The sequence below is a fragment of the Phyllobates terribilis genome, unplaced genomic scaffold (assembly GCF_046119375.1).
Source record: "Phyllobates terribilis strain yellow unplaced genomic scaffold, ASM4611937v1 Scaffold_43__1_contigs__length_10536358, whole genome shotgun sequence".
Classification (NCBI taxonomy): domain Eukaryota; kingdom Metazoa; phylum Chordata; class Amphibia; order Anura; family Dendrobatidae; genus Phyllobates; species Phyllobates terribilis.
In genome coordinates, this window is record NW_027362803.1 from 7,655,687 (window position 1) to 7,672,983 (window position 17,297).

The 17,297-nt window shown below is 46.4% G+C and overlaps 1 protein-coding gene across 3 annotated transcripts in view; it reads right to left on the bottom strand.

The window, feature by feature from the left end:
* Nucleotides 1–17,297, bottom strand: part of LOC141191440 (oocyte zinc finger protein XlCOF7.1-like) — a 159,761-nt gene that overhangs the window by 78,406 nt on the left and 64,058 nt on the right. The window contains exon 2 of one of the 3 annotated variants that reach the window (XM_073661330.1): nucleotides 10,324–10,485. The exons of 1 other annotated variant lie outside the window; for it this stretch is intronic. In XM_073661330.1, coding sequence (XP_073517431.1) covers nucleotides 10,324–10,485 — 162 coding nt within the window. Of the gene's footprint in view, nucleotides 1–10,323; nucleotides 10,581–17,297 lie in introns of all 3 variants that reach the window. One more of the 3 variants, XM_073661332.1, reaches the window with a different exon arrangement.

Genomic DNA, 17,297 nt, shown 5'->3' on the forward strand with positions numbered 1-17,297 from the left:
TGGAGTAGGAAAAGGACGGACGGGATGGACGGGAACCAGACAGGTCTTATGGCAGTCCTGTCCCCAGCGAAGGACTTCTCTGGTCTGCCAGTCAAGCACGGGTGCATGTCTCTGGAGCCAAGGTAAACCTAGCAAGAGGGCGTGAGAGAGTCCAGGCAGAACATGAAAGGAGATACTCTCAGAATGCAGCATTCCCACCTGCAGAGTAATGGATTCGGTGATGAGTTGGATGGGGCGTGGTAAGAGACCCCCATCCACGGCAGCAACAGACAAGGGTACAGCCAGAGGTTTGGTGGGGATGCGGTATTTCTCTACCAGGGACTGTGAAATAAGATTCCCGGCTGCTCCAGAGTCAAGTTGGGCTAGTTCGAAATAACGGTTCTCCCCGCAGATGATTGAGACTGACAGCAGCAGAGATGGAGAGGATTTATTCTTGTCTAGGTCGACCTCTCTGAGCGAACCTATACACAGGCGTTTCCCGACCTCTCTGGGCAGGCACGGATCCGGTGCTCCTTACTGCCACAGTAGAAGCAGCTCCCCTCGGCACGGCGTAAGTCCTGACGGGTTTTGACCATCTTGGTCTGGTCGACCTGCATAGGCTCAGGAGAGTGTACCTGGGGAGAGACGGAGGGAGTGACGGGTTTCTGAAAAGTAGGAGCTAGACGTGGAAACCTCCTCTCACGGATGACCTCTTTGGCACGCTCCTGGAACCGTAGGTCAATCCGGGTGGCAAGAGTTATTAGGTCATCGAGAGTGGTAGGAATGTCCCGACCGGCAAGTTCATCTTTAATACGGCCGGACAGACCCTCCCAGAAGACGGATACCAGAGCGTCGTTATCCCAGGCCAGCTCCGAGGCAAGGGTACGGAACCGTATGGCATATTGGCCCACGGTGAGACTTCCCTGACGGAGGTGTAGCAGTGATGATGCGGATGAGGTCCTCCGTCCGGGTTCGTCGAAGACTTTTCGGAAAGCCGTGAGACAGGCAGGCAAGTCGGACACCAGGGGGTCTCCTCTCTCCCATAGAGGATTTAGCCAGGCCAGGGCCTCCCCGGTGAGATGGGACATGATGAAGGCAATTTTGGCCCGGTCGGAGCTAAACTGGTGAGACAATAGTTCAAAGTGCAGGGTGCACTGATTTATGAAGCCCCGAGCCTGGGCGGAGTCGCCTCCGAAGCGAGGAGGTGCAGAAAGCCGGGGTCTGGGGTAGGATACCATGGTATTAGTGGACAGCGGAGTTGCCGGATTGCGAGTCCTGGCACTGGCGGAGGTTGCTGGCGGAGCAGTCATTGTGTCCAGGCGAGAATTGACATTCCGCAGGTGAACCAGGATGGACTCCTGTTGGGACCTCTGACGGGACAGTTCATGACACAGGTCCGAGAGCGAGGGAGCTTGGGTGCCACCGGGTTCCATGGCCCGAGCAAACTGTAACGGGCCTGGGAGGCGGAACCTCTGAGCTACTATACAAGGGGGCGGTCCTTGTAAGGGAGCGGGTGGCGACCAGGGAAGACGGGCAGGCAGTCACAGCAGGTGACCGGGACAGTCTCTGAGTGAACGGGCTGGAGGTCACGGCAAGTGACCGGGGCAGTCTCTGGATGAACGGGCAGGAGGTCACGGCAAGTGACCGGGGCAGTCTCTGGGTAAAGGGTTGGTACGACCTGTGGCGGCTGATGGTAGACGTGAGCTCCCAGGTGAGCAGGCGAGAGTCTCTGGATAAACGGGTGGTCACAGCATGTGACGGCGGAGCCTCCAGGAAGACCAACAGACAGGTGGCAGATGAGCGCTCCCAGGTGAGCGGGCAGAAGTCACTGGACAGGCGGGTGGTCACAGCACGTGACGGCAGAGCCTCCAGGTAGGCTAGCAGACAGGCAGCAGATGAGCGCTCCCAGGTGAGCGGGCAGGAGTCACTGGACAGGCAGGTGGTCACAGCACGTGACGGCGGAGCCTCCAGGTAGGCTAGCAGGCAGGTAGCAGATGTGCGCTCCCAGGTGAGCGGGCAAGCTGGTCCATAGACAGACTGACAGGAGTTGGAAGGCAGACCGTCGGACCTCAGGCAAGCAGGCAGGTAGCTGATGTGTGCTCCCAGGTGAGCGGGCAAGCTGGTCCTTAGACAGACTGACAGGAGTTGTAAGGCAGACCGTCGGACCTCAGGCTAGCAGGCAGGTAGCAGAATATCAGGCAGGAATAAGACAGCAAGCTGGCAGGAATCTGGCAGGTAACTGGCAACGGGACCTGAGAGCTGAAGCAGAGTAGTGAACAGTGCAACAACATTGCTCGGGCACCTCCATTTTGGAGGAGGTGCCTTATATATGGTGAAGTCCTCCGGCCATTGGCCGGGGACTCCTTAGGACGGCGCGCGTGGCCCCTTTAAGAGGGAGGGAGAGCGCGCGCGCGCGCCCTAAGCACAGTGGCCGGGAAGGAGCGCGCGCTGCCAGCAGAGCGGGAGGAGGACGCCGGGCACGGAGCAGAGAGGTGAGGGGAACAGCGTCCCTGCCTAGCAGAGGGCAGGGACGCCGGCGCTACACAGCCATTCTACCAAATAAAATTCCTGAGATATGGAAATTGTGGATGGCTTCGTTTCTGGTACTGGGTGCTAATACCAAACCGTGACATGCCATTCACTGGATATTCCTGACTGGTTGAAGACAAGCTCATTCCCACAGAAAAGTACCAGCAGCAAGCTAAGGAGATAGTGGCCTCTGTCATCATGAAGGAGTTTGCTCGTTGTCTAGGGGACCGATCACTGCTGCTGTCTATCTTGAGAACATTGTGTTGAAGCTTGCGAGGATTAAGAGGTTACATTGGCGAGTCTGGTTTTTATATTAAAGTTCCTACTGTTTTTATAGTTTTAAATGATCACACACCGACCGTGGTTTCTGCAGCAGGGCATCCAGGCCGGGATAGTGGCGGATAAATTGTTGTACCATCAGGTAGAGGATGCAAGACATGCAAGGAACGTGTGTGAGGTTGTCCCGGTGTGTGAGGTTGCCCCAGCGTAGGGCCGCCTCCAGGTTTGCACCGTTATTGCACACATCCTTCCCTTGCTCCAGGTTCAGTAGAGATAGCCATTGCTCAAACTCGGCCTGGAGAGCTGTCCACAACTCTTCAGCTGTATGCCTGCAATCTCCAAGGCATTGCGCAGTACGGAGGTGGGGGGATTCTTTCTGCACTGTTGGAACATGTGTCTTATTAAGGCAGAGGTTGAGGGCGCAGGTGGAGGCCCTAGAGGAGGCAGAGGCATCGGACAAAGTGTTACATATAGAGGTTTGTCCAACAAGCCTTGAGGATTCCGACACTTGCTGTCTAGTGACACCTTGATGTCTAGTGGTCCAATTCTCCATCCCCTGGTGTGTAGTAGTTTAGTTCTCCAAACCTAGCTGTTTAGTAGTTTAGTTTTCCAACCCCTGTTGTCTATTAGTTTAGTGCTCCATGTTCTGGTCTGCATTTGTTTCATTCTCCAACCTTAGCTGTCTAGTAGTTTAGTTCTCCAACCCCTATTGTCTGTTAGTTTGGTTTTCCAGCTTCTGGTGTCTAGTGGTTTAGTTCTCCATCCCCTGATGTATAGTACTTTAGTTCTCCAACCCTAGCTGTTTAGTAGTTTAGTTTTCCATCCCCTGTCGTATATTAGTTTAGTTCTCAATGTTCTGGTGTGTATTTGTTTCGCTCTCCAACCCATCTATGCCCACCTTCAGGGGTTGATGTCTGATGACGAGGGTTTGGATTCTGTTCGGACCCTACTTCGTCCGGGCCTGGATCAACTGAAAAAAAATTTGAGCACTGCTACACATGCTTTCCCCCTTTCTTGAGCTTTGTATCACACCTCTGATTCCCTGGAATAGAATGTGTGAACAGCTCTGCAGACTCGCCCATTTGTAGTTTCCCACAGTCAGTTGGAGAGTTGTGACACGGGGGAAAACAAGGGTAATAGGGGTGCCAACTCTGAGGACTGTACTGTGTGTGATGCTAAGGTGGAGGAAGAGGAGCAGAGGCCACTTGATGCCACGCTTGTCATCCACTGGAGCACATATTCTTTCTGGCCCTCATCTACAAAGCGTACCGCTGTCTCTGCATCACCGACTTGGCCCTAGCTTGGATCTTTTCATACCTAACTGACCGGACATTCAGTGTCTCCCGCTCACACACCACCTCCTCATCTCGCCCCCTATGTGTTGGTGTCCCCAAAGATTTAGTTTTAGGACCCCTGCTCTTCTCCATCTACGCCTTCGGCCTGGGACACCTCCTATAGTCTCAAGGCTTTCAGTATCACCTCTATGTTGATGACACACAGATCTACCTCTCTGGACATGATATCACCTCCTTACTAAACAGAATCCCACAATGCGAGTCTATTTCAGCTTTCTTCTCTGCTAGATTTATAAAACTTTACATGGATAAAACCAAATTCATCATCTTTCCACCATCTCATTCACCCCCCAACTGACCTATCCATCAAAATCCATGACTGCCCACTTTGATTTGTCCTTCAAACGTCAGATCCAAACCCTTTCCACTTGCTGCCGACTACAACTCCAAAATATCTCCAGTATCCACACATTAATCAACCATGAATCTACAAAAACACCAGTGCATGTCCTCATCCTCTCCCGCCTCGATTACTGCAAGCTCCTACTCTGTGGCCTCCCTTCTACCACTCTCGCACCCCTCCAATCTATCCTAAACTGTGCTGGCCGGCTAATCCACATTTTATCCCAATATTCCCTGGCTTCTCCCCTCTCTCTGTCAATCCCTGCGCTGGCTCCATGTTCCCCAGAGACTCCAGTTGAAAAGTCTAAGTTTAGCATACCAAGCCATCGAAAACCTGTCTCCTCCATACAGTGGTGGCCAAAAGTATTGGCACCCCTGCAATTCTGTCAGATAATACTCAGTTTCTTCCTGAAAATGATTGCAATCACAAATTCTTTGGTATTATTCTCTTCATTTAATTTGTCTTCAATGAAAAAACACAAAAAGAATTGTCCTAAAGCCAAATTGGATATAAATCCACACCAAACCTAAAAAAAGGGGGTGGACAAAAGTATTGGCACTGTTTGAAAAATCATGTGATGCTTCTCTAATTCGTGTAATTAACAGCACCTGTAACTTACCTGTGGCACCTAACAGGTGTTGGCAATAACTAAATCACACTTGCAGCCAGTTAACATGGATTAAAGTTTACTCAACTTCTGTCCTGTGTCCTTGTGTGTACCACATTGAGCATGTAGAAAAGAAAGAAGACCAAAGAACTGTCTGAGGACTTGAGAAACCAAATTGTGAGGAAGCATGAGCAATCTCAAGGCTACAAGTCCATCTCCAAAAACCTGAATGTTCCTGTGTCTTCAGTGCGCAGTGTCATCAAGAAGTTTAAAGCCCATGGCACTGTGGCTAACCTCCCTAGATGTGGACGGAAAAGAAAAATTGACGAGAGATTTCAACGCAAAATTGTGCGGATGGTGGATAAAGAACCCCGACTAACATCCAAACAAGTTCAAGCTGCCCTGCAGTCCGAGGGTACGACAGTGTCAACCCATACTATCCGTCGGCGTCTGAATGAAATGGGACTGTATGGTAGGATACCCAGGAAGACCCCACTTCTTACCCCGAGACATAAAAAAGCCAGGCTGGAGTTTGCCAAAACTTACCTGAGAAAGCCTAAAGCGTTTTGGAAGAATGTTCTCTGGTCAGATGAGACAAAAATAGAGCTTTTTTGGAAAAAGCATCAACATAGAGTGTACAGGAAAAAAAAAGAGGCATTCAAAGAAAAGAACACGGTCCCTACAGTCAAACATGGCACCTGTGGAGAGATCTCAAAATGGCAGTTTGGAGAAGGCACCCTTCAAATATCAGGGACCTGGAGCAGTTTGCCAAAGAAGAATGGTCTACAATTCCAGCAGAGCATTGTAAGAAACTCATTTATGGTTACCGGAAGCGGTTGTTCGCAGTTATTTTGGCTAAAGGTTGTGCTACCAAGTATTAGGCTGAGGGTGCCAATACTTTTGTCTGGCCCATTTTTGGAGTTTTGTGTGAAATGATCAATGATTTGATTTTTGCTTCATTCTCTTTTGTGTTTTTTTCCTTGCAAGCAAATTAAATGAAGATAATAAAACCAAAGAATTTGTGATTGCAATCATTTTCAGGAAGAAACTGAGTATTATCTGACAGAATTGCAGGGGTGCCAGTAATTTTGGCCATCACTGTACATGTGTGACCTAGTCTCCCTGCACGCAACCTTCCATCCTTCTAAGATCTTCTCTACTTCCCTCTTATCCCTTCTTGCCACAATCGCATACAAGATTTGTCCCGTGCATCTCCCCTACTGTGTAATTCTGTACCCCGACACATCAGACTCTTGCCTACCCTGGAAACCTTGAAAAGGAAGCTGAAGACCCACTTCTTCTGACAAGCGTACAATCTACGATAACCCTCGCTCCAGCATACCGCTACACGATTAGCTGTACCCTGACCTACTGTATCCTCACCCATCCCTTGTAGATTGTTTGTGCACCCTCGCGGGCAGGGTCCTCTCTCCTCTTGTACCAGCCAGTGACTCCTTTTCACATGTAAAGTGCCACGGAATAAATGACGCTGTAATAATAATAATTATAGTACTTGTACTCTGGGTCAATTGATGGCACTTTCCTGGTGTCTGCCCCTAATTTGATGTGTTTTGGCAGCTTTTGGACCAGTTTAAAGGTGTTGTGTATGCGTTTGTTGTTGCCCCGCATTGAATCCTATGACGTTCGTCATTGTTAAGCCAATTTTGCAAATTCGACAATCGTAATCTGACCCGAACATTGAAACATTCGCTCATCTCTGCTCACTAACATATCCCAAACAGGAACCCATACATTCTGATCAGAGGCGTAATGGAATTGTATACTTAACAAAAAAGTGTGAAACAACTGAAAATATGTCTTATATTCTAGGTTCTTCAAAGTAGCCACCTTTTGCTTTGATGACTTTTTTGCACACTCTTGCCATTCTCTTGATGAGCTTCAAGAGGTAGTCACCGGAAATGGTCTTCCAACAATCTTGAAGGAGTTCCCAGAGATGCTTAGCACTTGTTGGCCCTTTTGCCTTCACTCTGCGGTCCAGCTCACCCCAAACCATCTCGATTGGGTTCAGGTCTGGTGACTGTGGAGGCCAGGTCATCTGGCGTAGCACCCCATCACTCTCCTCCTTGGTCAAATAGCCCTTACACAGCCTGGAGGTGTGTTTGGGGTCATTGTCCTGTTGAAAAATAAATGATGGTCCAACTAAACACAAACCGGATGGAATAGCATGCCGCTGCAAGATGCTGTGGTAGCCATGCTGGTTCAGTATGCCTTCAATTTTGAATAAATCCCCAACAGTGTCACCAGCAAAGCACCCCCACACCATCACACCTCCTCCTCCATGCTTCACGGTGGGAACCAGGCATGTAGAGTCCATCCGTTCACCTTTTCTGCGTCGCCGTGGTTGGAACCAAAGATCTCAAATTTAGACTCATCAGACCAAAGCACAGATTTCCACTGGTCTAATGTCCATTCCTTGTGTTCTTTAGCCCAAACAAGTCTCTTTTGCTTGTTGCCTGTCCTTAGCAGTGGTTTCCCAGCAGCTATTTTACCATGAAGGCCTGCTGCACAAAGTCTCCTCTTAACAGTTGTTGAAGAGATGTGTCTGCTGCTAGAACTCTGTGTGGCATTGACCTGGTCTCTAATCTGAGCTGCTGTTAACCTGCAATTTCTGAGGCTGGTGACTGAGATAAACTTATCCTCAGAAGCAGAGGTGACTCTTGGTCTTCCTTTCCTGGGGCAGTCCTCATGTGAGCTAGTTTCTTTGTAGCGATTGATGGTTTTTGCAACTGCACTTGGGGACACTTTCAAAGTTTTCCCAATTTTTCGGACTGACTGACCTTCATTTCTTAAAGTAATGATGGCCACTCGTTTTCCTTTACTTAGCTGCTTTTTTCTTGCCATAATACAAATTCTAACAGTCTATTCAGTAGGACTATCAGCTGTGTATCCACCTGACTTCTGCACAACACAACTGATGGTCCCAACCCCATTTATAAGGCAAGAAATCCCACTTATTAAACCTGACAGGGCACACCTGTGAAGTGACAACCATTTCTGGTGACTACCTCTTGAAGCTCATCAAGAGAATGCCAAGAGTGTGCAAAGCAGTTGTGGCGCCCCTGAGGGTTCGAAAGCCACAGGGATGCAGCACTTCTTTAATGGAGTGTAGTGTTCCTCCTCTGAGGTAAGAACAGTGTGATGATCAGGACTCCACCTCCACATCCAACACCACATTTCTCCACCAGGGGGGGCTAGAATGCACTAGGTGCTGCCCTCCAGGTTACAGGGAGACTGGGGAACCAAGAGTTAGGGGAACCATTTAGTGGGCGAGGGTGGACAACTCACATTTTAGTGACACTTTAAATTTGATATTTAATCCAAAGCCATTTTGGCTTTTGGTTCTTTTGACTGTCTTTGAACTGTGAATTACTGTGATCTCCCACCCTGAGCGTGGATCCTGTGTGGACCTGCAGCGGATGGAGACACAGCCCTCGTATCTTGGCCTTGGGCCGAGGGGCAGGTTGTAGGCAATGAATGTCTCAACCCGGTCAAGGACCACGACCAAGAAGGCCCGGAGCTTAAGAGTGTAGCTCCACCGCAAATGGATTCCAGGGAGGATGCAGACAGAGCGGTGTACGCCACCTGTCCTCGCTATGCTGATCTATTCAGAGGGATTCCGGCTGCAAGAGGGGTACCGGCCCCCGACACCCGACCTTGCTACTTCATGTCCTGGTCGGGGAAGCCCGGTAGGCCCTGAGGATCCCACAGGGTAACGGAAAGAGCAGAGCTGCCACCCGTGCCCTTTTTCTGAGAGGAGTTCAGAGGGAGACCCGGCCTATTTACACACACAGACAGGAAAGCACTCGGTCTGTCGTTTAGGAACACTCTGGTGCGGGGTCCTGATTGAACACTGGACTTACTCGGAGGTTGTCGGATCCCCTTCGTCTCTGGTGACCGCAGAAATCCACGAGGAGCAGGGAATCGCCTTCCTTCTGCCATCTCTTATGTGAGTAAAGCTTGGAAGTTTACCCCTATGGCCTCCGGACTCTTTATTCTGCGCTACACCGCACTACGCAGACTTTCTAGACTATTACTCCCGTCATCCTGTCCCTCTGCCCTGAGGCCCTGCTCCGCCTGTGGGGAGTAGTAACAACGTCGGCTACTATAACACCAGGCCTAGGCGGACTGCAGCAGCGCTGGTGGCCTTCACCAGGTGCCACAGGTGGAGTAGTCGTAATCAGCCACTCAACCCGGATAAGCCCATACCATCCTTCTTTTTAATGTGACGGCCCTGGGCACGGAGCGGGTCCGGGCCACGGCTTCACCCCAACTCTCCATCACAGGACCCGACTCCGAGTCCCCCATCTCCCAGGGTAAAAGGGGGCTTTCGAGCAGAGGCGTCACACAGTCATCAAAGCAAAAGGTGGCTACTTTGAAGAACCTAGAATATAAAACATATTTTCAGTTGTTTCAATCTTTTTTGTTAAGTATATAATTCCACATGTGTTAATTCATAGTTTTGATGCCTAAAGTGTGAATGTACAATTTTCATAGTCATGAAAATACAGAAAAATCTTTAAATGAGAACGTGTGTCCAAACTTTTGGTCTGTACTGTATATGTCCCTCATTATGGTCCCGTATCTTAGAGGCCCATACTGGTATATACAGTATATATCCCCCATTCTGGTGCTGTTCTTTACCGTATAGAAAAAAAAAGTAAAGCATTACACTCCCCAGGGGTGAACACAGAAGTCATAGTGCCCTATAGTCCCCCCTACAGTATTATGCTCCTACTTACAGTATAATGCACTCCACATACTCCTCCATACACTATAATGAACCCCATAGTACTCCATACAGTATAATGCACAGCCCATAGTCCTCCCTATTGTACAATGCACTCCCCATACTCCTCCATATAGTATAATGCACCCTCAATAATCCACCATACAGTATAATGCACACCCTGTAGTCATACATGTAGTATAATGCACAGCCTATAGTCCCCTGTATAGTATAATGCACAGCCCATTCTGAAATATGTGCCCCATCCTGGTATATGGCCCTCATCCAGGAACCCATCCTGGTATATATTCCCCATCCTGGTGTATGGCCCTCATCCTGGTATATGGCCCCATATTAGAATATGGCCCTCATCCTGGTATATGTCCCCCATCCTGGTATATGGCCCCATCCTGGACCCCCATCTTGATATATGGCCCCGCTGTTGGTCAATACACAGAAAAATACAATAAACGCTCTTAATTACCTTCGTAGAACACACCATGCTGTGCGGCGTCCACATCTGAAGCTGGCAGCAGATTTTGGTTGATTTTGACAAGAGCGCATAACGTCACTGCCATGCGACCCCAGTCGCCTCTGATTGGCCAGCAGCATGTATTGCGGAGCATGGATCCGGCAAGTTTTTGCGCTGCAATACACTTCAGCTGAAATAGGGGCTGGCACCAGCAGGCCCCTTATCCGCCGGGTACGTTACAGCCCTGATTCTGATGTTCTATTGTATACCTGGCAGGAGCCAATATATTGTGATGCCTTCACTATTATATACCACCAGGAGCCCTTACATTATAGTGTTTTTAACAGTGAAAGAGCTAGAATGTATGGGCTGCAGTCAAGACCTGGAAGGAGACCATCGATTCTGCTGGCTCCAATAATATATACCTAACAGGAGCCCATACATTCAGCTGCCTCCAATAATATATACCAGACAGGAGCCCATACATTCTGCTGCCTCCAATAATATACACCTGACAGAAGCCCATACATTCTCCTGCCTCCAATAATATATACCTGACAGGAGCCCATACTTTCTGCTGCCTCCAATAATATATACCTGGTAGGAGCCAATACATTCTGATGCCTCCAATAATATATACCTGACAGGAGCCCATACATTCTGCTGCCTCCAATAATATATACCTGACAGGAGCCCATACATTCTGCTGCCTCCAATAATATATATCTGACAGGAGTCCATACATTCTCCTGCCTCCAATAATATATACCTGAGAGGAGCCCATATATTCTCCTGCCTCCAATAATATATACCTGAGAGGAGCCCATATATTCTCCTGCCTCCAATAATATATACCTGACAGGAGCCCATACATTCTGCTGCCTCCAATAATATATACCTGACAGGAGTCCATACATTCTGCTGCCTCCAATAATATATACCTGACAGGAGCCCTTACATTCTGCTGCCTCTAATAATATATAACAGACAGGAGTCCATACATTCTGCTGCCTCCAATAATATATACATGACAGGAGGCCATACATTGTCCTGCCTCCAATAATATAAACCTGACAGGAGTCCATACATTCTGCTGCCTCCAATAATATATATCTGACAGGAGTCCATACATTCTCCTGCCTCCAATAATATATAACTGAGAGGAGCCCATATATTCTCCTGCCTCCAATAATATATACCTGACAGGAGCCCATACATTCTGCTGCCTCCAATAATATATACCTGACAGGAGTCCATACATTCTCCTGTGTCCAATAATATATACCTGACAGGAGCCCATACATTCTCCTGCCTCCAATAATATATACCTGACAGGAGTCCATACATTCTGCTGCCTCCAATAATATATACCTGACAGGAGCCCATACATTCTGCTGCCTTCAATAATATATACCCGACAGGAGTCCATACATTCTGCTGCCTACAATAATATATACCTGACAGGAGCCCATACATTCTCCTGCCTCCAATAATATATACCTGACAGGAGCCCATAGATTCTGCTGCCTCCAATAATATATACCTGACAGGAGCCCATACATTCTCCTGCCTCCAATAATATATACTTGACAGAAGCCCATACATTCTGCTGCCTCCAATAATATATACCTGACAGGAGCCCATACATTCTCCTGCCTCCAATAATATATACATGACAGGAGTCCTTACATTCTCCTGCCTCCAATAATATATACCTGACAGGAGTCCATACATTCTCCTGCCTCCAATAATATATACCTGACAGGAGTCCTTACATTCTGCTGCCTACAATAATATAAACCTGACAGGAGCCCATACATTCTCCTGCCTCCAATAATATATACCTGACAGGAGCCCATATATTCTCCTGCCTCCAATAATATATACCTGACAGGAGCCCATACATTCTCCTGCCTCCAATAATATATACCTGACAGGAGTCCATACATTCTGCTGCCTCCAATAATATATAACAGACAGGAGTCCATACATTCTGCTGCCTCCAATAATATATACATGACAGGAGGCCATATATTCTCCTGCCTCCAATAATATATACCTGACAGGAGCCCATACATTCTGCTGCCTCCAATAATATATACCTGACAGGAGTCCATACATTCTGCTGCCTCCAATAATATATACCTGACAGGAGCCCTTACATTCTGCTGCCTCTAATAATATATAACAGACAGGAGTCCATACATTCTGCTGCCTCTAATAATATATAACAGACAGGAGTCCATACATTCTGCTGCCTCCAATAATATATACATGACAGGAGGCCATACATTCTCCTGCCTCCAATAATATATACCTGACAGGAGTCCATACATTCTGCTGCCTCCAATAATATATATCTGACAGGAGTCCATACATTCTCCTGCCTCCAATAATATATACCTGAGAGGAGCCCATATATTCTACTGCCTCCAATAATATATACCTGACAGGAGCCCATACATTCTGCTGCCTCCAATAATATATACCTGACAGGAGCCCATACATTCTGCTGCCTCCAATAATATATACCTGACAGGAGCCCATACATTCTGATGCCTCCAATAATATATACCTGACAGGAGTCCATACATTCTGCTGCCTCCAATAATATATACCTGACAGGAGCCCATACATTATGATGCCTACAATAATATATGCCTGAAAGGAGCCCATACATTCTGCTGCCTTCAATAATATATACCTGACAGGAGCCCATACATTCTCCTGCCTCCAATAATATATACCTGACAGGAGTCCATAGATTCTGCTGGCTCCAATAATATATACCTGACAGGAGCCCATACATTCTCCTGCCTCCAATAATATATACCTGACAGGAGCCCATACATTCTGCTGCCTCCAATAATATATACCTGACAAGAGCCCATACATTCTGCTGCCTCCAATAATATATACCTGACAGGAGCCCATACATTCTGCTGCCTCCAATAATATATACCTGACAGGAGCCCATAGATTCTGCTGCCTCCAATAATATATACCTGACAAGACTCCATACATTCTGCTGCCTCCAAAAATATATACCTGACAGGAGCCCATACATTCTCCTGCCTCCAATAATATATACCTGACAGGAGTCCATACATTCTGCTGCCTACAATAATATATACCTGACAGGAGCCCATACATTCTCCTGCCTCCAATAATATATACCTGACAGGAGCCCATACATTCTGCTGACTCCAATAATATATACCTGACAGAAGCCCATACATTCTGCTGCCTCCAATAATATATACCTGACAGGAGCCCATACATTCTGCTGCCTCCAATAATATATACCTGACAGGAGCCCATACATTCTCCTGCCTCCAATAATATATACCTGGTAGGAGTCCATACATTATCCTGCCTCCAATAATATATACATGACAGGAGTCCTTACATTCTGCTGCCTACAATAATATATACCTGACAGGAGCCCATACATTCTCCTACCTCCAATAATATATACCTGACAGGAGTCCATACATTCTGCTACCTACAATAATATATACCTGACAGGAGCCCATACATTCTGCTGCCTCCAATAATATATACCTGACAGGAGCCCATATAATCTCCTGCCTCCAATAATATATACCTGACAGGTGCCCATACATTCTCCTGCCTCCAATAATATATACCTGACAGAAGCCCATACATTCTCCTGCCTCCAATAATATATACCTGACAGGAGCCCATACATTCTGCTGCCTCCAATAATATATACCTGACAGGAGCCCATACATTCTGCTGCCTCCAATAATATATACCTGACAGGAGCCCATAGATTCTGCTGCCTCCAATAATATATACCTGACAGGAGCACATACATTCTGCTGCCTCTAAAAATATATACCTGACAGGAGTCCATACATTCTCCTGCCTCCAATAATATATACATGACAGGAGTCCTTACATTCTGCTGCCTACAATAATATATACCTGACAGGAGCTCATACAATCTCCTGCCTCCGATAATATATACCTGACAGGTGCCCATAGATTCTGCGGCCTCCAATAACATATACGTGACAGGAGCCCATACATTCTGCTGCCTCCAATAATATATACCTGACAGGATCCCATACATTCTGCTGCCTCCAATAATATATACCTGACAGGAGCCCATACATTCTCCTGCCTCCAATAATATATACCTGACTGGAGTCCATACATTCTCCTGCCTCCAATAATATATACCTGACAGGAGTCCATACATTCTGCTGCCAAGAATAATATATACCTGACAGGAGCCCATACATTCTCCTGCCTCCAATAATATATACCTGACAGGAGTCCATACATTCTGCTGCCTACAATAATATATACCTGACAGGAGCCCTTACATTCTCCTGCTTCCAATAATATATACCTGACAGGAGCCCATACATTCTGCTGCCTCCAATAATATATACCTGACAGGAGCCCATACATTCTGCTGCCTCCAATAATATATACCTGACAGGAGCCCATACATTCTGCTGCCTCTAATAATATATACCTGACAGGAGCCCTTACATTCTCCTGCTTCCAATAATATATACCTGACATTAGTCCATACATTATGCTGCCTCCAATAATATATACCTGACAGGAGCCCATACATTCTGCTGCCTCCAATAATACAGTCATATGAAAAAGTTTGGGCACCCCTATTAATCTTAAGCTTAATGTTTTATAAAAATTGGTGTTTTTGCAACAGCTATTTCATTTTGATATATGTAATAACTGTTGGATACAGTAATGTTTCTGCCTTGAAATGAGGTTTATTGTGCTAACAGAAAATGTGCAATCTGCATTCAAACAAAATTTGACCGGTGCATAAGTATGGGCACCCTTATCATTTTCTTGTTTTAAATACTCCTGCCTACTTTTTACTGACTTACTAAAGCACTTTTTTTGGTTTTGTAACCTCATTGAGCTTTGAACTTTATAGCCAGGTGTATGCAATCATGAGAAAAGCTACTTAAAGTGGCCACTTGCAAGTTGTTCTCCTGTTTGAATCTCCTCTGAAGAGTGGCATCATGGGCTCCTCAAAACAACTGTCAAATGATCTGAAAACAAAGATTATTCAACATAGTTGTTCAGGGGAAGGATACAAAAAGCTGTCTCAGAGATTTAACCTGTCAGTTTCCACTGTGAGGAACATAGTAAGGAAATGGAAGAACATAGGGACAGTTCTTGTTAAGGCCAGAAGTGTCAGGACAAGAAAAATATCAGAAAGGCAGAGAAGAAGAATGGTGAGATCAGTCAAGGACAATCCTCAGACCACCTCCAGAGAGCTGCAGCATCAACTTGCTGCAGATGGTGTCACTGTGCATCGGTCAACTATACAACGCACTTTGCACAAGGAGAAGCTGTATGGGAGAGTGATGCGAAAGAAGCCGTTTCTGCAAGTACGCACAAACAGAGTCGGCTGAGGTATGCAAAAGCACATTTGAAGAAGCCTATTTCTTTTTGGAAGAAGGTCCTGTGGACTGATGAAACCAAGATTGAGTTGTTTGGTCATACAAAAAGGCGTTATGCATGGTGGCAAAAAAACACAGCATTCCAAGAAAAACACTTGCTACCCACAGTAAAATTTGGTGGAGGTTCCATCATGCTTTGGGGCTGTGTGGTCAATGCCGGCTCTGGGAATCTTGTTAAAGTTGAGGGACGCATGGATTCCACTCAGTATCAGCAGATTCTTGGCAATAGTGTTCAAGAATCAGTGATAAAGTTGAAGTTACGCAGTGGATGGATCTTTCAGCAAGACAATGATCCAAAACACCGCTCCAAATCTACTCAGGCATTCATGCAGAGGAACAATTACAATGTTCTGGAATGGACATCCCAGTCCCCAGACCTGAATATCATTGAACATCTGTGGGATCATTTGAAGAGGCTGTCCATGCTCGGCGACCATCAAACTTAACTGAACTGGAATTGTTTTGTAAAGAGGAATGGTCAAAAATACCTTCATCCAGGATCCAGGAACTCATTAAAAGCTACAGGAAGCGACTAGAGGCTGTTATTTTTGCAAAAGGAGGATCTACTAAATATTAATGTCACTTTTCTGGTGAGGTGCCCATACTTATGCACCTGTCAAATTTTGTTTGAATGCAGATTGCACATTTTCTGTTAGTACAATAAACCTCATTTCAAGGCAGAAACATTACTGTATCCAACAGTTATTACATATATCAAACTGAAATAGCTGTTGCAAAAACACCAATTTTTATAAAACATTAAGCTTAAGATTAATAGGGGTGCCCAAACTTTTTCATATGACTGTATATACCTGACAGGAGCCCATACATTCTGCTGCCTCTAATAATATATACCTGACAGGAGCCCTTACATTCTCCTGCCTCCAATAATATATACCTGACAGAAGCCCATAGATTCTGCTGGCTTCAATAATATATACCTGACAGGAGCCCATACACTCTGCTGGCTCCAATAATATATACCTGACAGGAGCCCATACATTCTGCTTCCTACAATAATATATACCTGAATGGAGCCCATACATTCTGCTGCCTTCAATAATATATACCTGACAGGAGCCCATACATTCTGCTGCCTCCAATAATATATACCTGACAGGAGTCCATACATTCTCCTGCCTGCAATAATATAAACCTGCTAGGAGCCCATACATTCTCCTGCCTGCAATAATATATACCTGCTAGGAGCCCATATATTCTCCTGCCTCCAATAATATATACCTGGTAGGAGCCCATAGATTCTGCTGATTCCAATAATATATACCTGACAGGAGTCCATACATTCTGCTGCCTCTAAAAATATATACCTGACAGGAGCCCATACATTCTCCTGCCTCCAATAATATATACCTGACAGGAGTCCATACATTCTCCTGCCTCCAATAATATATACCTGACAGGAGTCCTTACATTCTGCTGCCTACAATAATATAAACCTGACAGGAGCCCATACATTCTCCTGCCTCCAATAATATATACCTGACAGGA